Source organism: Eulemur rufifrons, chromosome 8, assembly GCF_041146395.1.
Source record: "Eulemur rufifrons isolate Redbay chromosome 8, OSU_ERuf_1, whole genome shotgun sequence".
NCBI classification, from domain to species: domain Eukaryota; kingdom Metazoa; phylum Chordata; class Mammalia; order Primates; family Lemuridae; genus Eulemur; species Eulemur rufifrons.
The window spans coordinates 101,929,604-101,953,860 of record NC_090990.1 but is presented as its reverse complement, the minus strand read 5'-3'; the positions used below and the strand labels follow the sequence as shown (position 1 = coordinate 101,953,860).

The 24,257-nt window shown below is 47.9% G+C and overlaps 1 protein-coding gene across 2 annotated transcripts; it reads right to left on the bottom strand.

Annotated features, from left to right (window-relative positions):
* Nucleotides 1–2,014: 2,014 nt before the first annotated feature.
* Nucleotides 2,015–12,565, bottom strand: PGLYRP4 (peptidoglycan recognition protein 4). 2 transcript variants are annotated; one of them, XM_069478729.1, is made up of 8 exons: nucleotides 12,517–12,565; nucleotides 11,524–11,631; nucleotides 10,597–10,798; nucleotides 9,089–9,207; nucleotides 7,599–7,751; nucleotides 6,448–6,646; nucleotides 3,271–3,389; nucleotides 2,015–2,193 (listed from the first exon to the last, which is right to left on the bottom strand). In XM_069478729.1, exons 1-8 carry the CDS (start codon nucleotides 12,563–12,565, stop codon nucleotides 2,015–2,017), a joined length of 1,128 nt encoding a protein of 375 aa, XP_069334830.1. The 2 variants fall into 2 exon arrangements, with proteins under 2 accessions (XP_069334830.1, XP_069334829.1); XM_069478728.1 differs by having other exon boundaries at nucleotides 10,597–10,822; nucleotides 11,533–11,631.
* Between the last annotated feature and the right edge of the window lie 11,692 nt (nucleotides 12,566–24,257).

Genomic DNA, 24,257 nt, shown 5'->3' with positions numbered 1-24,257 from the left:
GTGTAAAAATAACTTTTATATCCACTGAGAAACAAAAAAAATTGTGTGACTCGCTTTACCGTGATAGCCGCTCTATCACGGTGGTCTGGATCCAAACCTGCAATATCTCCAAAGTATGATTGTATCACTGTTAATATTATCCCTAATGCAAATGTTCAGGGGTAATCTAAGAGTCCAGATAATAATTTCTTTACATCAAGGGTGCAGAGGAGGTAATCTGTTTGGAGGGCCTCTCTGGAAAGTTATCCTGAAGCTACATTCATCTAGCAAGCACTCTGGTTTTACCTAGATGGTATACAAAAGAATAATTTTTAAAATATTAACAGCATGAATTTAGGGAAATGTCAGTAATTCACACCAAGAATTCTTTTTCCTAGTGGCCCGGGGAAAAGCTTAGACGGATGGAGATGATTGAGGAGAGGAGAAAGGCTAAATCTCCTCCCAAACAAGGGTAGGGAAAGACTGAGAAGACCTCGGGTCATGGAACCAGAAACGTGGAGATCCTTTGCCGCCAGAAAGCCTGTGAGACAGTCCCATAAATCTGAACAGCTCCTGTTTCATGTTTCCTATTATAAGACCTCAGTTTCTCCCTTTTTGTCCACTTCCTACCCACATCCTTCAGCGCAGAGGAGAGCAGATCAGGAATGTCTGCACTTCACTCGCAGGGACCCCTGGAGACTGAGTGTTGGGAAAGTGCCCTCCTGGACTCACTTCCCCCTGTTGGGCGCCACAAGAGACCCAGAGTCTCTCTGGGCTGGGCTGCCCCTTGGAAAACGGAGAATACTTCCCACACTCGTTGACACCGATGGCCTGAGCGAAAATGGCCAGCAGGGACACTGAGGTCCAGTGAGGTCATTATACACTTTGAGGAGCACAATGTATTTGCTTTAGAAATAGAGGACACTTACGTTTATTACTGTTATTATAAGAGCTACAGAAACACACTAAAAACAAGACAAAATATGAAGACCTAAAAATTTTTTGACAAAACATACCACTTATTTTGTTTCTTTTATTTATCTCTCCTGTTTCCCTCTTATACTCCTACCCTTTTTCCCAGACCAAGACCCAGAGGAAACAAAGAACACTTCATGTGCCCCCAGCAAGTAGGTGAAGGGCCCAGGCAGGGAGGGCTGCAGAGCACTCAGGCTCTGGGTCCCTGCCCAGCCCAACACCCAGCAGGGCCCGGCCAGGCAAGGGCAAGCAGCAGGCATTGGCAGCTCGTGGGGACACAGCCCTGGCATGGCCCTGGAGGAACACATGACCCCTGCCCTCGGGGTGCTCTAGAGGTCCAGGGAAGCAGGCAACCTAGAGACACAGACAGATGACCAGAGCCAGCTCTGAGCCTTGAACAGAGAGAATGCTGGTGGGAAAGAGGTCCAAGAAGGCCCTCCAAAGAGGGGATGACATTTATTCATCCCCTTCCTTAACAAGTGTCCATAGCATCTATTAAATTCAGACACTGCTGAGGAACTGAGGACACAGAGATGAATAAAACACAGCTCCTCCCCTGGAGAAACTCACAACCTAGTAGAGAGGACAGACACATCTGTAAACAATCATAGCTCTTAAATAAAGGCTGCATCCAAACACGTGCAAGTCCATGTGTGAGCAGAGAGGAGGGGCAAGCACAGCGACCTGGGCATGGGTAAGTGGGGGGGCTGCCAGGCAGACAGCAGGAGAGGACACCAGGCAGAGGGCACGTGCAGGGGGAGAGAGAAGTATGACAGGACAGGCTGTCTTCTCACCTGGCTGAGGAGGTGGGTGCTGGGGGAGGAAGGTGAGGGGCAAGGACAGCTGGGCTCAGACTCAGAGGGCTGTTTGCCCAGCCACGGGCTTGGAGGCCCCTGGAAGATGCTAGCAGGAGAGGACATGGTCATCCTAACCTGAGGGAGGGGGACAAGCTGAGCTGGTGGGGGTGGGCAGGCCCACAGGTATGGAGCCAGGGTGGGTGGTGAGGACAGGAGACCCAGCAGGGGAGGGAGAGCAGTCTGGGAAGGAGCCGGGGCCTCCCTCAGTGTTTGAAATGAGGCCAGGTGCTGATGATGTTGTACAAAGCCTGCCCAGGGGACAGGGTGTTGGTCACATCGCTGTGGCCCACCAGCAGGTAATTGGGAGTCAGGTACCGCTCGACCACGGCACACTGGATCAGGTCCCGGGCTGCCTCCAGCGCTGCGGCATTGGGCGGGGTACCTGCAAAACACAGCCGGCCCATTGCCCAGTTTTCCAGGGCACCCTGCCTAGGACAGGACACACTCCCAGACCCCACCCCACCCCACCCCAACCACAAAGCTGGTATATTCCACCCTATAGACAGACAGAAAACCAGGCCAAGACTTCAGATTCCTCAGTGCCAACATTTTTCTGAATCAAAAGGGCCGAGCCTGGGATAATGTATACAATTTTTCTGGGAGTATGCAAAGCCTTTATCCACTGCAAAGTTTAGCCTGGTAGGCAATTTAGTCCCCTGGAGGACATTTGACAATGTCTGGAGACATTTTTGGCTGTCAAAACTAGGGGGCAGGGGGATGCTATTGTCCTATAGTTGGTAAAAGCCAAGGATACTGCCAAACATCCTAGGACAGGATGGCCCCCCCAACAAAGAATTATCTGGGCCAAAATGTCAATCTTGCTGAGGCTGAGAAGCCTTGCTCTAGCCACACATGTGCCGCTTGTACCCTTCGCACTTGGGCCCAATGCTCAGCTCCATCAGCAGGCACCATCCAGGACTCACCACCCACCCCTGCCCAATGCCCACTGCAGTATCAGCCTGAGCCAGCCCCAGTGGTGTGGCCTCCTCCTTCCAGAGGCTCTGCCAAAGTCCCCTGAGTCTAAACAAACTCTGATCAAGAGCTCTGGGCCATGACAATCCGCAGTGTGCATTCTCAAAGCAGAGACCAGGGCTCAGTGTGGCTTTGGCATATAAGGCAGGGTGTCCCCACATTCCTGCTTTAACCAGGAAGGGGTGCATCTGCCAACTAAGAAGAACTAAAAGTATGTACAAAGATCTCTTCCCCTTGCTTCACATGTTCCTTAGCTATTGGAAGAGGGAGACATTTGGCTGAGTGTGAAGGAGAGATGTAGGGTGAGCATTCTGTCTGGGGGTCACCTCTGGTCACACTCAGCTGAGCCAAATGTCAGATTTGAAGCTGGGTCAGTCCAGCACATGCAGGCACCAAGATGATGCCTGAGTCTGAGACTCTGTCTTCCACGTCAGATGCCTCCCTCAAATACCATGCAATGACGCTACTGCCCGCAGCATCCACTTACCTGTGAAGGTTCCCATGAAGGCGATAGCCAGGGCAATGTCATCGTAGCCAGGGGTGCGGGAGCCCTGGACATTCCAACCCACTCCTTCATAAATAACGCCATCCTGGCCCACAAGAAAGCTAGAGGGAGACGAGACCAGCATGAAAGGGAGGCACCCTGGGACTGCTTCTCTCTGTCATTCATTAATTCATCCACGTCCTTACTCGCCAGACTTGGTTGTCTGTAAGTTCTAAGCACTGAGTGGCAGAGACACATAAGGCAGAGTCCTCGCAGTGGGGTGCTGGCAAGCCAGCATGGGGGAAACGGAGGAGACAGGTGGGGAGAGGGATCCCCATCTACGGCGTTGCTGATTTCTGCGCTGTAATACTCCCACGGCTGATTTCAGGCTACCAATAATTTAACAACTGGCTCTCAAAATTCCTGAATCCCTAACAACCAGTTCTCATGAGCCAGCACGTGTCCATCCGGCTCCAACACACCAGTCTGCCACAAGTAGCTCACAGTCAGTGAAGAACAAAGAGAACGACAGACTTCGATGCTGGGCCTTTCTCCCACCCCACTAAGGGAACTGTTTCCCCCAAGGTGACCCAGGACGTCCCACTGCTAAGTACAGTGCACGCTTCTCCCCCCGGCCCTGCCCCGACTGCTCTCTGCGCATCTGACCCTGCCAACCCTCGCCTCCTGCAGACCTTCTCTCCCCCTCGCCCCACCACACCACACCCTCTCGCTTTCTTCCTCTCTGGCTGCACCCCTCTGCACCTCATCCTCCTGTGCCATTTCCTCAAATGTGGATTCCTCAGGCTGCTACCCCAACCCCTCTTCTCTCCTTACTTGACCTATCCTCTCAGGACCAGCCTGCCCACTTCCTTGGCTTCAGTTACCACCCATGGAAGCCCACATGTTCCCAACAGGACCGGCCTTCTTCCCCATCTGTTCCCCCTTTCTGGTAGAACATGTTGGTGAACGCCACAGCCACCCACTCGTCCCAGCCAGGAGCGCGGGCATCAGCCTACCCTCTTCACCACCCACTAGCCACGCTGGGCAGTGGTGTCCCCCCTCCCCCCACTGTCCTCTGACTACCCCCACACCGTAGCCATGAACCACTGACTTCCTCTGCCCCTCAGCTCCTCCACCCCTCACTGCCTGGCCACATTACCACCCATCCTGCCTGGATCGCTGCCCTGTCCTCAGATCTCACTGCCTGCAGTTTTACCCTTTTCCAATCCGTTCCTGAAGCAATAGCCAGACCAGTCTTTCTAAAATCCAAATTTTATCATGTCGAAGCCCTGTTTTCAGTCCTCAGCACCAAGTCCAAACTCCCCAGCTTGAGTTACAAGATCCTTCATGATACGGCCTCTACTGCCCTCCCAGCCTCACCACTCGCCGCTGCTCTGGCACCTGTGTTTATCAGGCTGAACCTCTCTCAAGTCCTCTGAGAAGGAACCTAGGCCTTTCCTAAGAGGCAACAGAAAGGGGCTGCATGTCATCCCCTTCACACCATCCCCCAGCGATCTAAGCCTCCTGTCTACCCTCCCTGTGTCCCCATCATAAGGCTTGAGCTACCCTACTAGGACCTCTTGTTTAACTGTTTTTCTCTCTCACTAAAGCATTAGCTCCATGAAGGCAAGCGCCCTAGCTTTGCTACAGCTGCTGGCATCCCCAGAGCATGGTCTTGTGCCCACAGAGTGCATGCTCTGTCGTGTTGCCAGTGAATTATAATTTACCAGCAAGTCAGTGTTCAATCCTGACTGCAGACCATCTCAAGATAAGACAATGGCACAGTCATGAAGTTATGATAGAAGGGGACACAATAAAAGGTTAAAAGTCAAGGGACAAGCACCTGTCTCCTGAAACCTGAGTGGGAAAAGGGAAAGGACCTCCCCTCAACCTCTACCATTTTCCGGTTTAGGATTTCCAGATTTACAGTCAATTTTCAGGTCTCCACTCTAATTAAAGACAGCAGCACTGTGAATAATCCTGTATGGCAGAACCTAGCAAAGCACTTGGTAGATCCTGACAGATGATAAATGTGGGAGGAAAAGTTTTCTGTTGTCACAAAAGGGTTGCTACTAAAAGGGGCACAGAGAGAGGAGAGACAGTCAGCCCCGTAGCATATACTAAGACATGGCAAATTCATCTAGGGCAGGGCCGCTGCGTACGGCCATGCAGGTTACCTCCTGCACAAAGGTGCCTGGCTTGGGGAGAGCGGGACTGAAATCCAGCTCCACCCACTAAGCCATGACTGCCCCTAGGGTGAGGCGATCCTCCCATGAATATGTACAAATATGCCATATGACTAGTGATGGCCTGTCCTGATACTTAAAATTTAGTGTGATTGTTTCTAATGGAATATTAGATGGGGTCTGACTCCAGATGTCTTATCTGCGATCTCTGACATCGTCCTTCAAGATATTTCTACTTGTTTTGTGGACCATTTGTGTGTGTGTGTGTGTGTGTGTGTGTGTGTGTGGCAGTTTTGTTACTTTTTAAAATGAGTCCTTTTTAATAGAAAAGCCTTGACCAAAAATCTGTCACAGAATTTTGAGATCCATTAAAATAATGCTTAATGAGAGGGAAAAAAAGAAATTTTTACTCTCCCATTAGGTTAGTGTGTTCTTTATTGAAGAATCACTGACCTTGGCATTAGAGAAATCAACAAGTATTATCCAGTCTCTCCACCTGCTTTCAGACAGGGAAGATACTCTCTCCAAAGAAGGTGAGAGTTTCTAGAATCAGAGGAGCAACCGGACTCTACAGCAAAAGGGAACAGCTTCTGGCTGCGGCCACACCGAGGGGCAGAGCCCCAGCCACTGAGCAGTGGGAGGCGATTGCATGAGAAAGCCACAACCTTCTGATTCTTTTCTACTGGTTTCACAATCTTGCACACATGCTGCTTGCTCTCATATCTTTTTAGCAAAATCTTGGCATCCATCATGTCAATATACTACCTTTAAAAGGCACATGTTTTGAGAACATGCTTAGGAGAAACGACCACCCTCTTAGCTATTTCCTAAATAAGACCTGCTCAGGGTTGTGTAAGGAATCAAGGTGGTTATTCATAACACACCTCTTGCGTGGTGAGTACTCAGTAAATATTAGTTCCCTTTCCCCTTCATTCCAAGGGTTCAGTTTCTGCCCCCAAAGGAAGAGAAGCCCACCATGCTCAAGTCCACTCACTTATATCCAATGTCACATAACTTGAGTCTGTCCAGATGGAAGGACTGGATGTCCCGGGCCAGCACGCGGCACTCGTCCGACACGTTGCAGGTTCTCCCAGCAGTGTGGATGATGACGACGTACTTAGCCGGGAGGTTCATCCTGGGGCAGTGGGTCTCCCTGGCCCCCCAAGCAGACCGCGGGACAACACTGGGGCAGGCTGCAGTGGGGCGAAAAGCCACGGAGGATTCATTCTGCTCATCCATGCCGGCCACCTCTCTACCGAAACCAACTTGCTCCTCAGGATCCTCAGTGTCCCCCCACCTCTGGGCACCCACCCTGGCCCTGACTGCAGGACTTGGGAGCGACTGTGTCCCAACAGTGGGACGTGGGTGTTTTATTCTGAAAGCCTGTCTTTGAGGGTCACTTGTAATCCATAAAACTCTGTCAGTTAATATGGACAGGTGGCACCAGTCCAAACGCAGAGATCAAAGTTATACTGATTTTGGTGTTGCTGCTTGTAAAACCCAAAATAGGACCCACCTTTTATTACCTGAATCATGTTAAACTCTTCCTTTAACGTCAGCATAAGTGGTGACTTAAGTTTTCCTAGGCACTTCAGTATATTAGTGTTGTCCTGGGTTTTGCATTCAGAACTGTGCTTTTGTGTATAATCGTGTGAATGCATAAATATGTGTACAACTGGATACGATCCTTTCCATGCTTTTTTTTCCCTCCATAGCACTTTTCACCATATACTAAATAATATACCAAATATGCTACTTGTTTATTAGTTTATTATCTTTTTCTGCCCTTTAGATTGAAACTCCATGAGTTCAGGAATTTTTGTGTTCTGTTCCTTGGTATGTCCTCAGGATCTAGTAGGTGTTCAGTAAATACTTGTTGAGTGATTGAAGAAATGAGTGTGCATATATGATCCCAAGCATAATGTCATAGCTCTATCAGTTTAGAAATCGAGGGATAAAGAGGTGGGCTGTAGGGTCGTCCCTCTCAAGGTTTGCCAGCCCTGAAGTTTCAGAGAGTTGGGTGACCAGTTGCCTATCAGAAGGAATCCAATGACAGTCCCATTGGAAAGGTCATTCCCAATGATGTTTGACAGTCAGGGGTCGGGGGAAGTCTGTAGGGAGGCCCAGTAGGGCTGAAGGTCTTACCTTTCTTTGGACTCCCCTTCTGCCGAGGGACCAGGCAGTTCTCGGCTTTCACAAGAAGTGGCTGAACGTACCTGGGTGACAGGTGGCCCTTCTGGACTGCGTAGGAGATGAGGCCCTCCATGGCTGACAGGGCAGCAGGGCGGGGGCTGTGGCCTGGAAGAGAGCAATCAGTTGGAAACTTCAGTCTGGCCTGAGTTTCAGGGGACCTGTTGGGGAGGATGAGATGCCGTGCCAGCCCCCGCATAGCTATTGGAAGGGAAGAAAGGGGACCAGGTCATCCCCCAGATCGGACAGCCTAAAAGTCAAGAATCTGCCTGGACAGACCTCTCCATGGCTCAAGATGAAGTCCTTTCCCAAATACCTGCCAAGACGTCATTCATTCACTCCCTCTCTCCGTGAAAAAGCAGAGGCAGCACCACACTCAGGAGACCCGCCTGGCCAAGTCAGGGTTTCCCACCAGTAGGGCCCTTCCAGGCACGTTCCAGGCTCTTTACCTGCATTAACTCATTTAATTCTCACCACAACCCTCTGAAGTAGATGCTGTTCTTAGCCCCATTATTCATGAAGAGGAACTTGAGACTCCAAGAAGTAATGTGCTCAAGATCCCAAGCTAAAAATTGACAATGAGTAGTCACGGGGGGAGAAAACATAAGCTGAACACAAAGAGTCCTCTGGCATGCTAGAAACCACCTGGACTTGGAGACGGGCGATATGGGCTCATGTGCTGCTTCCTCTCCTTCTAGATGTGTCACTTGGGTCATTGACCTCTCTGAAGCTTAGACACACCTTTGTATAATAGGGATCACAAAATCTACCTAGACTATTTCAAAAGGTATTGGGAAGGGAAAATGAGAAACTAAATAACAAGATCTCTGTTAACAGAAAAGGGTGCACAGACTCAAAGGAATGGTCCTGGAGTGTGTGTGTTAGGATGCGGGGTCGGGGTGAGGTTTGGAACAGTAGACCAGAAGGAAGTGGAAGGGAGTCAGAGATTAGATGACTCAGAGTGGTTTTTTAAAAATATATAGAAAAATCTAGGAAAAAGAGATAGAAGGAGTAGGTGCCTGGCAAGAAGTTGGAAAGCACAGCCTGCAGCTGCAGGAAGGTCAGAGCTGGAGAGGAAGATGTGATAGTCACTGACATAGAGGTGAGGGCTGAAGCCCAGATCTTTCAAGAGGAGAGCAAGAGAACAGGCTTGCAGAGGGAGAGCTGGCTAGCACCTCACTTATAAGATGGCAAGAGCAAAAGGAGCCTGCTGCAGAGGTTGGGAAGGAGGTAGGAGGAGGCCCATTGAAATGCCGAGTCATGGAAGTCAATGGAGAAGAGAATTCCAAGAGACAGCGGGTTTTCAAAGAAGGGAGAGAAAGGTGAGAAGACAGCAGAGTAGCAGCTACTCACCATGAAGTGATGCCTGAGACAAGGACGTCTCAAGGACACCTTGAGACAAAGTAGAGAACTCTTTGGAGAAGGTCAGCTGGGATAACCATTACCTTTCTTGGTGCCAAAGAAGGCAAAGCCCAGAGAGATGTTGTTGTAGCCTTGGGTGTGCACACCTTGGATATTCCAGCCAACACCTTCATACACCCTGCCATCATCCCCAACCAGGAAGCTATGGAAGAAAGGAAACACAGGTTTGATGGCTGGCACTGTAGCACTATTTCCTGAGAGAGGAAACCACATAACCAGTCTCAAAAGGGAGAAGAGCTCAAACCATGTCCACTAAAAGGAACTTGTATGGACTCTTCCCAGCCAATGGAAAGACCAAGTCATTTATGCTAGTCCTTAGAATTCAAAAGAACCCACTCCCATACTCCCTACCTCCCTCCCTTGCTCAGACAGCAGAGTTTTATATAAATCATCCTACATACTCAGAAGGAGAAGAGGTCCTGGGACCTCCACAGTAACTAACACTGACCCAACCACACAATGGAAGGCTTTCCTTGGCCTCTACACTTCCTTAAACATGGTCCTCCTCCCTCCTCCAAAGCTCACGCTGCCTGTGTAATCCCCGAAGAGGCTGTTCATTTGATTTCTCCCTGCCAGGTAACTGTCCCATGAAGTAGTGCCTGAGATGGGATGCGAATGCAGGTGGCTTATTTGGGAAGGGATCCCAGAAGCCAGAGTGAGGGAGCAAGGAGAGTGAGATGGACGGGAGAAACTCAGCAGTGTGTGGAAGTGCGCTGGCTCACAGCAGCTCCCTGGGCCCACCCCACCCCCTGGCCTACCAAGAAACTGTGAGCATGCACTGTAGAAATGTCCCTGAGAAGGGCTGGCGCCGAGGAAGCTACCCACCAACTCCTGCCCCTAGCGGACATTCCTTCCCCTTCGTCCTCAGGGGCTGGGGAAGCCATGAAGCAGCAAAGCAGAGAGATGCTCTGGCCCTTAAGGAGGGACATGACCACCACACTCAGGAACTGTCCACAGCTGGCCAAAGTCAGGGACGGGCCAAGGACATGTGGTGCAGGCAACCGTAAGGCCTACTAGAGTGACCATTAGGGCAATAGGTGGACAGATGGTCGGCTCAACAAGGCCAGACCTTATGCATGCTGTGGTGGGGAGAGCACCGTGGGTGAAGAGACCATTTTGAGCCACTTTGAGGAAATTAGACAACCTCTCTCTCTTGGGTCCCCTCTCCTGTAGCATGGACATGGTGGTGCTTGCCTACCAACCTCACAGAGTTGTTGAGGAGCAGATGCCCTCGTATAGGCACAAGTTGTTTGTAGCCTGTGGTGCACTGTGCACGTCAGGTTTGGAGGTGGGCAGAGAGTGTGGTTATCACTCAAACTTCCTTGCTTCCTTTGAGAAAATCTCAGAGGTGGGGACCTCACAGAAAATCCCAAAGAATTTGGAATTTTATGGATGCTTTAAATATTTTATTCACTGTAAAACTTATATATCTACAACCCAGAAAATGAGGCAGAAATGAGAAGGGACAGGAGAAGCACCCCAGGGGAGCAGCGTTGACCCCAAGCCTGGGGACCTGAGCCCAGCCCCTTACTTGTAGGCCACGTCGCACCCGCTGTTGATGTGGACGTGGTGGCCCCACAGCTCGCGCAGCCTCTGACTACACACAGTCCGGTCGTGACACTCCAGTCCAGGGATGTGGTGTATGACAAGGACATCCACTGGCTTGGTCAGCTGAGCACTGCAGCCGACAGCCTCCGCCCCCCACTCCTTGCGCGAGACCACGGTGGAGACATCTGTGGAGAGCCGTGGGGATGTCACTCAGTGCTGCTGCCCCAGGGTTGCTCACTAGCCACCTGGGCTGCACGACACCTGCGCTGTGTTGCCCTGAGGTGGTGGAGGAGCCCTAGAAAGAAGCCTTCAGTAGGCAGGTGCACCCTCCCTTGCCCACCTCTGCATCCGCATCTCAGCAACACTCACCCCAACACAGGCTGCATCAACCAGGGAACCTGGGTGCTTTGTTCCTCCATCCCACCATGGACAGACCCCATCTTCCAGATCCTCCCTGCTCTAGCCCAGGCCCCCACTTCAGGGGGCATCTCTGTCTCACCTGCTTATCCCTGGAGAAAGCCCTGAGCAGCCTCACTTGGCTTCACCTCAGCACTGACGCCCTCTGTGTGTGCTCACTGACCATTTCCTCTGTGGCTACGTGTGTTCCCTCCAGGGCTCCCCTGAACACGGCTGTGTCCCCTCCTCAGTCTCAGGACTCCTTGAGGCAGGGTTTGGGTCTCCATCCTCAGGCCAGGGGGTCCCTGTCTGCAGAGGCTACTTCTCCCCTTCCCAGGTATCCCCTCCCAGCACCCCTCCATACCAAGGGCCTAGGGCAATTCGTGCAGGTGGTTTTCTGGTGCTGCTGTCTGCACCTCAACCCCATTCGCCCCATGCCAGTCACATGCGGCTCTGCAGACTTCAGACATCTCCGGTCACATGAAAACCCCAGCCAGTCGCCATGCCTCCTCACCATTGAGACCCAGTTTGCCTTTTTCAAGGAGCTGGGAGATGTTGCCAAACAGATACTGAAGCCCCTCTGATGTCTGCTTAGCTTGTGTTTTGTCCCAGGAGGAATCACCTGCAAAGGAATATTCCATTTTGCGTCAGTCTTCAGAGAGCTCCTGTACCAGCCATCACAGCAGCACAGGCTCTGGCCAGGAAGAGTCCCTCTGCCTCACACATCCCCCAGCCCCCTCCAGCATCAGGTGGCATGGCTTCCTCCAATGCCAGCTCCAGGCAATCCCCCAGGGTGACAGTTAAATAGGAAAAGGGCAGGAAGTCAGAAATATTATCCTTTTCTCATGAGCTGCATCTACACACACAATTGGCCAAAAAAATAGCCTGGAAATGTACTCAGGCACTTCAAAACCACAAAGTGCTCTCCAGTGTGAATTCTCCCTAAGCAGAGGGGAAGGGTATGTGGAGGAGGGATTAGAATTGCCTGCATGGATCAGGCCAGCTCCCCAAGGACTGATTTTGGGGGCACTTGCTGTGTCTGTGCTTCTGTTTGAAGGATGGTGGGAGATGAGTGTGTCCACTGACATTCTTTCCCCCAAGGAACTTTCTCTTATTGACAAGCACAAACCCAAGTCAGAGGTTAGACTCTGATTGACATCAAAATGGTACAAATATAGTCACTGCTCCCATTTATTTGCCTTATTGCCCAAGTGCTGTGTTCTTCAGTGCTCCATTCCATTTGATCGTCACAATAAGTTTAGAGGTTGTAACCTTATCTCAATTTTCAGAAGGGAAAATTGAGTTTTAAAGAGCTGAATCACTTGTTTAAAATCATTATTAGAGACAGGGCAAGGACTTGAGCCCAGGTCTATAGACTCCAAGTTCTGTGCTATCAACACAATATGTTCTTTCTCCCCAAGAGGGAGTAAGCATTTAAAGTCTCCTATTATGAGACTTTAGGATGACCCTTCTTGGTTGCTCTTTGGTCCAGGAAAAGAAAACTTACTCCAGACCCGGAGACCCAGACTGGAGAAGATAAGAAGCCACGGCAGCATCCTCAGGTGGTCCCAGGACACCAACCAGGTGAATGTGGATGGCAGCCCTGAGAGAGACACGGCAGGTGTTAACGTGTCTGTGCTCACTCTGCAAGCGGAGCACCCCCACCCCGACCACACGGTGCCCGCCTGCCTCCCCCAACACCCTGCGGGCTTCTCGAGGGCCAGCACCTGGCTCAGGCTTCTCAGGGTCCTTGGCACACAACAGGTGCTCAGCACCCTCATTCTATTACACTGGCAACTCAACTTCATTGAGTGTCTACTGTGTGCAAGGCCCATGTACACACCTGCACATGCAGTCTCACTTAATCCTCACACTAATCCTCTAATGTGGATTCCCATTCTTATAGATAAGGGAAGTAAGATCCAGGAATGGTACAATCAAGAAATCCAAACTCCCATGGATGGGTCTAATGTACAGAATTCCTTCCCAGTGGGGACAGGCCAGGTGAGGGGGATATAGGAGTAGGGGAGGGGATCCCAGTTCTAGGGCAGAAGAAACCTGATCTTAACACTCTACCTGATGGACTCTAGTCACTTTGAGGGGAGAGTACTTCTGAAGAAGAAACATACTCACACTCCAACTCAGCAGTACCTGTGGGTCCTGTGTGGTCCCAGCCAGCTGGTCAGGGTGCAGCCAGCCTGCCCCTCATTGGCGGCAGCTCCTTCCCTTCCAGACTTGGCCTCCAGGCCCTGCCCTCCTTCTCCAGCTGCTGCCTCCTCCGGCCTTCCTCTCCCTCCCACTGCAGGGCACTCCCTCCCTGGGAACGGTGCACTGGGCTCTGGCTTCCCAGAGAGAAGAGGAGAGCCTGGGGTCCCTGACAGAAGGTGGAGGACAGGAGGGCAGAGGTCTGAGGCTCTGAGCCGCCTCCGTCCACAGCACCGAGAGAAACACAGGAGGGACCAGGCCCAGACTGAGAGCACCTGGGGACCCGCCCTGTGAATAAGCCCAGTACCTCCTCCCTGGGAAAGGGCAGGATTGCCCAACACTCCCTGAGCTCCTTCCTCATCCCCAGCCCTCAATATGCCTGACCAACCTGGGGGTGCCTGTGGGGCCTGGGGGTTGTGTCCCTGACACCTGGGAACTTCCTACCTAGGAAGGTCTGCTCCAGGAGTCTAAAGGCTGTGGATTGAGGTCACTCAACAACACCCCACCCCCTTCCACCTGAGGCATCAGTAGGGGCAGGATGCAGGGGGACAAATTGAAGGGTACATCCCCAGAAGGCAGCTCACTATTGCTAATTCTGACCCTGCAGCCTACAAGTCTGTCCATCATCCTCCCTCCTGCCACACCCCACCCTTGACATTGCCCCCAACCATAGGAAGGCTCCCACAAACCAGGAATCTGTAGCCCCTTGCCCACTCCTGGCTCAAGGCCATGTTCCTGTCATCACCCAGCCAAATTCCATTCAATCTCAATGCTGGTTGTCTCAAGGAAAATCACCTGTGTGGTTGTAAGCTGAACCAGCTACTTTTTTCATGGAACACCATGAACAAATAACATGGAACAAATAACAGCTAAACTATGGACACCCATACTTCTATACATGGCAGACGTGTTCTTGAAAATGAATAAAGTGAACCTTTCACTCCAAGGAAAAATAACCATAATTAAACAACAATAGTAGAATTTGTTAGCATAATAACATTGGAGGGTTCAAGCAAAAATTAGAATTTCGGAAAATTTGTGTCTGCTACCATGAGTTTGACGACTTCCCAATACTTAAAGACTTTACTGATGAAATTATTGGTGATATTAACAAATGTAGAAGACGGCTGCCTAGAGACATCAGTCACCAGATCTTTCTCAGAAAGAAGGAAAAGTTTTAGATGGAAAAAAACACAGCTCAGGTGTAATTCTGAGGGAAAAGCACCAGAACCTACCAGAGACTCCACGGGAAGAAGTTGCAGAGCAGAACAAGAAGAAGCAAGATATTGGCAGAGATCAACCCCTGAGAAACTTGGAGCCCCGTGGAAATGGTGGATGCCTATCTATGGACAGCTCTTCTTGGGAAAAAACAGTTTAAAACCTCACAGAAGCAACATGAGACACTCAGAGTGAAGGAGAAGGTGACGGATGATTCATTCAGCAAGGTCAAAGGGATCTGTGGGGGGCATCCACACATAGGGAAAAGCAGGAAGATAGAGCCCTGGGGTACTACATTCATCCCACAGGTACTGTGACCTGAGTTGTGAGGGTGCTCTCTTCACCACCACAGACCTCTGGACAGATCAGAGAGCTGCTCAGAGTCTGTGCAGCAACATACCAGAGAACAGGTGCAGCAGAGATATTGTGGCTGCCGATCCCAGGTTTCTGCAGCTGGCACCATCCTGAGCTCTCAGGTGCATGGTACCAGGTCTGCTTGGGACTTGGCTTTGCAGCAGTGGCCTTTGCATTGCTCCCACCAGGCTGGAGAGGGAGCAGGCAGAGCAGACACTCCCCCATGCTGTGCCCTGTGACTGGGAGTTTAAGTCCCCTCCCCTACCACCCAGTGCAGGATCTGAGCAGAGGAGGCACCTCAGGTGCCACAGGCACCTCCTGGGAAACCTTGGGTGACTTCCTCAGTGAGACCTAGGTGGGGGAAGAACCCCAGCCAGCCCGTGGCCCCAGCCTTCCTCCATGGTCCCTGGGCCACTGGAACTGACCCCCGCCTGCATGACTCAGCATCTGCAGTCCCCCCACCTGCACAGCTCTGCCTCCTCAGTCCCCAGTTCTGGTTCTGTGGCCAAGGCTCCACCCCTGTGGCTTCAGAGCTCCCACTCGGCCCATGACACTGCCCCTGAGATTCCAGCACTAGGTCTGAACCACAAGGCCCCACCCCTAAGTCTTCACCACTGCCACTGGGCCCACAGAAATGACTGAGGTTCTATGCTCTCCCAGGGATCCCCAGCCTCAAGCCAACATTACACCTGGAACTCATTCAAGCAAATGTCCACACCCCAGACACCCACAACCACTGCCTAGGTAGCCTCACCCAGTCTGCCACTGTCACCTCCATGGGGAAACCCTGGGCAGAACAATCCTCCACAACACCAGCCTCCGTGGAGAGGGTCTCACCCAGTCCCCAACTAGAACTTCCAACAACAATCTGGGGAACAATCCACAACCATACATGAAGATCATCCAGCACCAGATTGAACTGTGGCAATCACAAGGGGAAAGGACAAAACAGAACAGCCGCACTACAGGCTCTCAGTGGGCCCACCCCTCCCCTGCCAGGTCAACATTCCAGAGTAGGGCACAAATGTGCCATGTAGGGACTTCTCCTTCTTACCAAGGAGGAGAATTCCCATCAAAGGAGAAAAGGTGCCCTGAAAATCTATTAGCCCTGATCCAAGAGGAGAAGGTTCAGATGGGAAGAAACCAGCAAAAGAACCCTGGCAAAATGAAAAAACAAAACAGTTCGACACCATCAAGGGATCACAATGGAGCTACAATAGTGGACTCCAATCAAAAGGAAATTGTCAAAATAATAGAAATGGAATTCAGAATATGGATGGCAAATAAGATGAATGGAATTGAAGAGAACATTAAAAACCAACAAAAAGAAGCCAAAAAAAATTTCAGGAAATCAATTAAAAAAATGAAGAAGACACTAAAGAGCTAGACAACATAAGAAAGGATATATTAGAACTTAAAGAAATGAAAGAGTCATTTATGGAATTTCAAAACAAAGCAGAAGATTTCAACAACAGACTAAACCAAGGAGAAGAAAGAATCTCAGAGCTTGAAGACAAGCTGAATAGAGAGGCAGAAAAAAGAATAAAGACGATTGAGTATTCACTTAGAGAAATATGGAACTATGTGAAGCAAGCTAATATATGAATTATAGGTATCCCAGAGGAAAAATAAGAAACAGCAAAAAGCACGGAAAACCTATTTGAGGGAATTATTGGGGAAAACTTTCCTGGTATCGCCAGAGATTCAGGCATCCAGATACAAGACGGTCATTGAACTCTGGGAAGATTCATAGCAAATAGTTCATCTCCTAATACATAGTAATCAACCTGGCCAAAGTCAAAATGAAGGAGAAAATTCTACAAGCAGCAAGATGAAAACAACTAACCTACAAAGGAAAATCCATCAGGCTAACTGCAGACTTCTCAGTGGAGACTTTACAAGCCAGAAAGGATTGGGGCCCCATCTTCAGTCTTCTTAAACAAAACAACTGCCAGCCTAGAATTTTGTATCCTGCAAAACTATGTTTCATAATTGACAGAGATTTAGTCTTTTCCAGACAAGCAAACACTGAGGGAATTTGTCACAACCAAACCTGCCCTATAGGAAATACTCAGAACTGTATTATATGTGGATCAGCACATAGATACTCACAATGTAAAACCACCAAAAAGCTAACATTCACAGCTTGTATAAAACAATATCATAAGAGTGAGACAAAGCAATAAGGTACTACCCAACACAATGAACAGAACAGCGTGCCACATATCAATTCTATCACTCAACATTAACAGTCTGAATGGTCCACTCAAAAGCTATAGGCTGGCTAAATGGGAAAAAAAAAAAAAAAACACAATCCAAGTGTCCAAGTGTCTATGGTCTCCAGGAAACACATCTAAACCACAAGGATTCACACAGACTGAACATGAAAGGATGGAAAAAAATATTCCACGTAAATGGAAATCAAAAGAGAGTAGGTATAGCCATTCTCATATCAGATAAAATTGACTTTAAATCAATAAAGGTAAAGAATGAGAAACAGGGTCATTATATAATGGTAAAGGGAGCAATTCAACAAGAAGATATAACAATCCTAAATATGTATGCACCTAACACAGGAGCTCCCAGATACATAAAGCAAATTTTACTAGAGCTAAGCAAAGAAATAAATAGTGCCAGAATTCAACACCCCACTGTCAGAGCTGGACAGATAATTGAAGCAGAAAATTAAAAAATAAACACTGGACTTAAACAGGACTCTAGAACAAATGGACCTAACAGAAGTTTATAGAACATTCCACTCAAAAACTATTGAATATATATTCTTCCCATCAGCATATGGGATTTTCTCCTAGATTGATCATATCTTAGGCCACAAAACATGTCTCAAGAAATTTTAAAAAATCAAAGTCATACCATATATCTTCTCAGACCACAGTGGAATAAAACTAGAAATCAATTCCAATAAAAACACTCAAATCTACACAAAGTCATGAAAATTAACCTGCTCCTGGACAATTCTTGGGTCAGTGATAAAATGAAGATAGAAATCAAAAGATTGATTTCAACTGAATGAAAAGGGGACATACACTATCAAAATCTATGGGATTCTGCAAAAGCAGTCCTAAGAGGAAAATTCATAGCCTCAAATGCCTATATCAAAAAGACAGAAAGATCACAAATTAACAACCTAATGTCACATCTCAAGAAACTAGAAAAGGAAGTGCAAACCAAACCCAAAGCCAGCAGAATAAAAAAAGAAACAACAAAGCTCAGAGCAGAACTAAATGAAATGGAAAAAAAAATACAAAGGATCAATGAAACAAAAAGTTGGATCTTTAAAATGATAAACAAAATCGACAGACTCCTTGCTAGATTAACCAGGAATAGAAGAGTTAGTACCCAAATAAGCTTAACCAGAAATGAAAAAAGAGATATTGCAACTGATACCACAGTAATACAAAATATCATCTGTGAATACTACAGATATCTCTATGCACATAAACTAGAACACATAGATGAAATGGACAAATTTCTGGAAACACACAACCTCCCAAGACTTAATCAGTAAGAAATAGAACTCATGAACAGACCAATAACAAGCTGTGAGATTGAAGTAGTAATAAAAAATCTCCCAAGAAATAAAAGCCCCAGATCAGATGGATTCACACCCCAATTCTATCAAACAAAGAAGAGCTGGTACCCATACTCCAGAAATTATTCCATAACATTGAGAAGAAAGGAATCCTCCCTAACTCATTCTATGAAGCCAATATTACCTTGATACCAAAGTCAAGAAAGGACACAACAACAAAATAAAACTACAGACCAATATCTTTTATAAATATAGATGCAAAAATCCTCAACAAAATACTAGCAAACTGAATTCAACAACACATCAAAAAAAAAAAATAATCCACCATGACCAAGTGGGTTTCATCCCAGGGATACAAGGGTGGTTCAACATATGTAAATCAATAAATGTGATTTACCACATAAACAAATGCAAAAACAAAGATCATATGATCATCTCAATAGGTGCAGAAAAAGCACTCGACAAAATCTAGCACCCTTTCATTATTAAAAAAAAAAAAACCCTCAACAAAGTAGGCACAGAAGGAACATATCTCAAAGTTATAAAAGCCATAAATCACAAATCCACAGCCAACATCATACTGAATAGGGAAAAATTGAAACCATTCCCCCTAAGAACTACAATAAGACAAGGGTGCCCACTGTCACCACTTCTATTCTGGCTGGAAGTCCTAGCCAGAGCAATGAGGCAAGAGAGAGAAATAAAGGGCATCCAAAAAGGGAAAGAGGAGGTCAAACTATTACTTTTCACTGATGATATGATCTTGTATCTAGAAAATCCCAAATATTCCACCAAAAGACTCCTAGAATTGATAAGCAAATTCAGCAAAGTCTCAGGTTGCAAAATCAATGTACACAAATTAGTAGCATTTCTATATACTAATAACAGTCAAGCTGAGAGTCCAATCAAAAACTCAATACTATTCACAATAGCTACAAAGAAAATAAAATACTTAGGAATATACTTGACCAAGGAGGTGAAAGATCTCTACAAGGAGAACTATGAAACACCGATGAAAGAAATCACAGATGACACAAATAAAAGGAAAAAAATATCATGCTCATGAATTGGTAGAATCAACATTGTTAAAATGTCCATACTGCCCAAAGTGCTTTATAGATTCAATGCAATCCCCATCAAAATACCAATGTCATATTCCACAGATCTAGAAAAAAATCTAGAATTCTATGCTTCATATGGAACCAAAAGAGCCTGAATAGCCAAAGTAATCCTAAGCAAAAACAAAACAACAATAAAAAACACAAATCTGGAGGCATCACATTACCAGACTTCAAATTATGCTCCAAAGCTATAGTAACCAAAATAGCATGATATTGGTACCAAAATGAGGCATAGACCAAAGGAACAGAACAGAAAACCCAGATATAAAACCATCTACCTACAACCGACTGATCTTTGATAAAGCAGACAACAACATACACTGGGGAAAGAAGCCCTATTCAATAAATGGTGCTGGGAAAATTGCACAGCCACATTCAAGAAGAATGAAACAGGACCCCTACCTCTCACCACTCACAAAAATTAATTCAAGATGAATGAAAATTTTAAATGTAATGCATGAAACCATAAAAATTCTAAGAGAAAGTATAGGAAAAACTCTTCTAGGGATCAGCCTAGACAAAGAATTTATGACTAAGACCCCAAAGGCAATTACAGCAACAACAAAAATAAATAAATAAATGGGACTTGATTAAATTAAAAGTCTTCTGTACAGCAAAGAAAATAAACAACAGAGTAAACAGACAACCTACAGAATGGGAGAAAATATTCGCAAACTATACATCTAATAAAGGGCTAATATCCAGAATCCACAAAGAACTCAAACAAATCAGCAAGAAAAGAGCAAACCACCCCATTAAAAAAGTGGGCAGAAGACATGAACAGGAATTTCTCAAAAGAAGATAGACAAATGACCAAGAAACATATAAAAAATACTCAACATCACTGATCATCAGGGAAATGCAAATTAAAACCACAGTGAGATATCACCTTACCCCAGTCAGAATGGCTATAACTAAAAAGTCAGAAAACAATATATGGTGGCATGGACGCAGAGAGAAAGGAATGCATATACACTGTTGATAGGACCACCAATTAGTACAACCTCTATGGAAAACAGTATGGAGATTAGTCAAAGAAATAAATACGGACTTACCATTCAACCCAGCAATCCCACTACTGGGTATCTACTCAGTGGAAAAGAAGTCATTTTATCAAAAAGACACCTGCACTCAAATGTTTATTGAAGCACAATTCACAATCGCAAAGATATGGAATCAACCTAAGTGTCCATCAGTTCATGAGTGGATTAACAAAATTTGGGTGTATATACACACACATACATACCATGGAGTACTACTCAGCCATAAAAAGGAATAAATTAATGTCTTTTGCAGCAATTTGGATGGAACTGAAGACCATTATCCTAATGAAGTATCTCTGGAATGGAAAAACAAACGCCACTCGTACTCGCTAATAATGTGGAACTAATCGATGGGCACACACAGGCACAGAGAGCAGTAAAAGTCATTGGAAATCAAGAAGTGGGGAGGGGGAGGAAGGGAGGGGAGGGGTAAAAACTTACCTAACAGGTACAATGAGCACTCTTTGGGTGATGGACACACTAATAGCCCTGACTTAAGTATTATAAAAGCTATCCATGTAAAAGAAACATTTGTACCCTCTTAATATTTTGAAATAAAAAAGATGACACACTTCTCACTAGCTTTTTAAAAATAATATATAACTAGCTTTTTATAAAACAATATATAATTATTTCATATATTAAAAATAATTATTTTTAATGTTTAAAAATGTGTTAATATGTAATGTGTTTATTAATGCTACTTTAAATGAGTAACAAATATTTTGAAAATTGTAAACTTTTAATATAGTAAATATTGGTAGATATAACCCACAAAACTCTTTGGGATACTCAATGATTTCTACAAGTATTTATAAAAGGTTTCTGAGAACAAAAAGGTTGAAAATCCGGGGCCAGAGGAATCCCACAGGCTGTCCTGATGCAGGCAGGCCACAAGGTGGCAGCATGCACTCTCTGATAATTCTGGAGCCACCTTTGCCCCACTAGGAGTCTCCCTCCAGCTCCCTATTTCTCCATCACTCCTCTGCACTTCCTTTTTTTCCTTCTCTGCAATCTCCTGTGTTGCACAACTTCTTAATTACAGGAAATAACAATCCTCCAATCATACGTTCTAACCAAACCAAGTCAGTCATTCATTTTATTCTGGAAACGTTTGTCAGATGTTGCTCATATGCAAAGCTTATCATTGAGGGATGAGTAAATCAAGATTCCCCGCTCTACATAGTTAATAATCTAGTGAGGGGGACAGATCCAAAGGCCACTAATTATGATGCCAGCAGGGTAATGTTTGTGAAAGCCCTTTATTTTCTACAAAGGGCTGTATGCTTCAAAGCAATCCCTGAGAGGCAGAGGAAGCCAATAGCTAGATACAGAGATACTAGGAATTTCTAGAGGGCTGTGGAACCTGGGGCCTAGTGAGGTGAAAAGCCAGGTGCACAAGAGATGGGAGAGGAGGAAGGACCGGGAAAATAGAAGCTAGGGAACAGAAAAAGGAATACCCACTTTCCCAATTTGGAAGGCAAAGTTTCCTGGAAATGACATTGTGAGCAGGGAGGCAGCCGAGGTGGGGACAGAGGGAGGTGTTCAGACATGGGAAAGCTTCAGCTTGAGGGTCCAAGAAGCCAGGTAACTGGAGGGGCCTCACTGTGTATGCTCAATCAGCCCAGTCTGGGGGCAGGGAATGGGGTTGCCATCGGCCAGGTGTCTCAGAAACCTGGGCATGGCCACTGGGATGCGGGGGGTGGTCAAGGCTTGGTGTGGACGGAGCCCAAAGGTGGCAGGATGACAGTCTGCAGTTCCCATGAATAACTTCTCCAAGCCACCCCAATACACCAGAGCTCCAGAATGAGCAGCAGGGGGACAAAGGATGTCAGGGGGCCTGTGGTCAGGAGACCCAGATCCAGGGATCTCCGTGGGAGAACAGCTGGGAGTCCAAGCAAGGAGCAAGGGAGGGAGGGGACAAAGAGGCAGCAGGCAGTGTGCAGCCTGACAGGGGCTGGGCCCAGGCATCAGCTTCCCTGTGGGGAGGGGGAACCTGACTTCAGTTGCTGGGGGAGCAGGTAAACCAGGGGACAGAGCCCTGGAGCCATGAGGCTCATGGTATTCATGGAGCACACCAAGATTCCAACAAAACCTGGAATCCACACTAGAAATGACTTAAAGGCCTGCTGTCCCAATCTTCTCCTGTAATGGACAAGAAAACAGAGGCTTCAGCACAGAAATGGCTTCTAAAGACATTTCCCAGCAAGTCTGGCAAAGCTAGGACTAGAACTCAGCTCTCAGTGCCTCAGTCCGGAGTCCTACTGTGCCCCTCCTGTAACACCCCCTTCCAACTCAGAAGGGGCAAAGCGCCCTGAAAGGCAAGCGCAGACGGGCTGCGGAAGGGGAAAGACGCAGACCCACACTTGGTCCTGAGCACAGAGAAAGGAGCTCGAGGTTTGGTTGCAGCTGAGGGAGACTCTGCCTGCTTGTTTGTTTGCCTGTTTGTTCTTAACCCAGCTGAGGAAGCCACGCCCTATTCTCTCAACGACAACCCCAGAGTCAGTGTCCAGAGCCAGGAAAATTGGCTCAATCCCTGCCCTAGCAGGAGGCTCTGAGTTTCCCTGCAAAATCAGTACCCTGAGGAGAAGACCCCCTCCCACACCCGTCAGCGCAATCTGTGGCCTCAGTTGGCAGCGAGGAGGCAAGTGGGGCACTGAGGCACCTGCAAATCATGCCTTGGGTCACAGCTGACCGGCTCAGCCCTGGCCTCACCTGGGCCTGGGCTAGCCTGGGACCTGGGGTCCCACTGTGGCCTTTTGAGATGAGGGCAACATGGGATCCCACGAGTGCGACTCCTGTCTGTTTCGAAGCCCTGTGTAGCTGCTCACTCCCACCCGCTGCCGAGCCTCCTCTCCCCACGCCCCTTCACACTTTCATCCTGATTCAGCACTGTGGTCACAGTCAGTGGCTCTGCAGAAAGTCACAGGGCAAAGGGCAACAGATCAGTGCTCATCTCTTACTCGTTTCCTCATTTGTGCACTCCTGCATTTATTCGTTCAACGAATGAATAACGTTCATTCGGTACCTGCCGGGCCGGGCCCTTGCTCTGGGCTAGGACTCCAGAGGTAAGCAGGGCAGCGTCCCTGCCTGGAGGGACCACAGTGGAGTGGCAGAGTCAGGCCTGAAGGTCAAGAGCTCCCCAGCAGAGCAGAGGTGCCCACCGCACTCCCTTGTGTGCGATGGGCACCCACAGTCACACTTTGTTTTACACACTCCCTACTTCCTTTTTAATGTTTTTGTTTTTCTTTAAAATTGACTGACAAATTTTATGAACAGGAGTTTTCGCATAAAAGTACAGGCTTCTTGGACCTTCAGGAGATCCAGCAACACCTGGTCCACCTTCCCACAGGGCAGCCCTTGCTGGAGGCTGAGTGAGTACAGGCTGTCCCTTCAAGTGAAGAACGCTCCCCTTTGCCGCAGTCTCCACCACTCCCTGGTGTCCCCAACCCTGAGGCCCAGTGTCAGTCGCCTGGTGCTGCTGATGTTCTCACGCCCCGCCAGCTTCACCCTGGGCCTCGTTCCTGCAAGGGTGCATGGGAGCCCCTGGGTCCTGTGTGAAAAGTGCTTCAACAGAGGCAGCAGAGGGCGCTGTGGGAGCACACAGGAAGGGCACCCAGGCATCTGCCGGAAACAATAGATGTTTCTTAACAGCCTGAGGGCGGGCACACAGGGCCGGCTGCTGGCTGTTGTCTGAGCTTCGTCCAGCTTACACAATGGGTCCAGACTCAGTTAAGGAATGGATCTGAAGTTT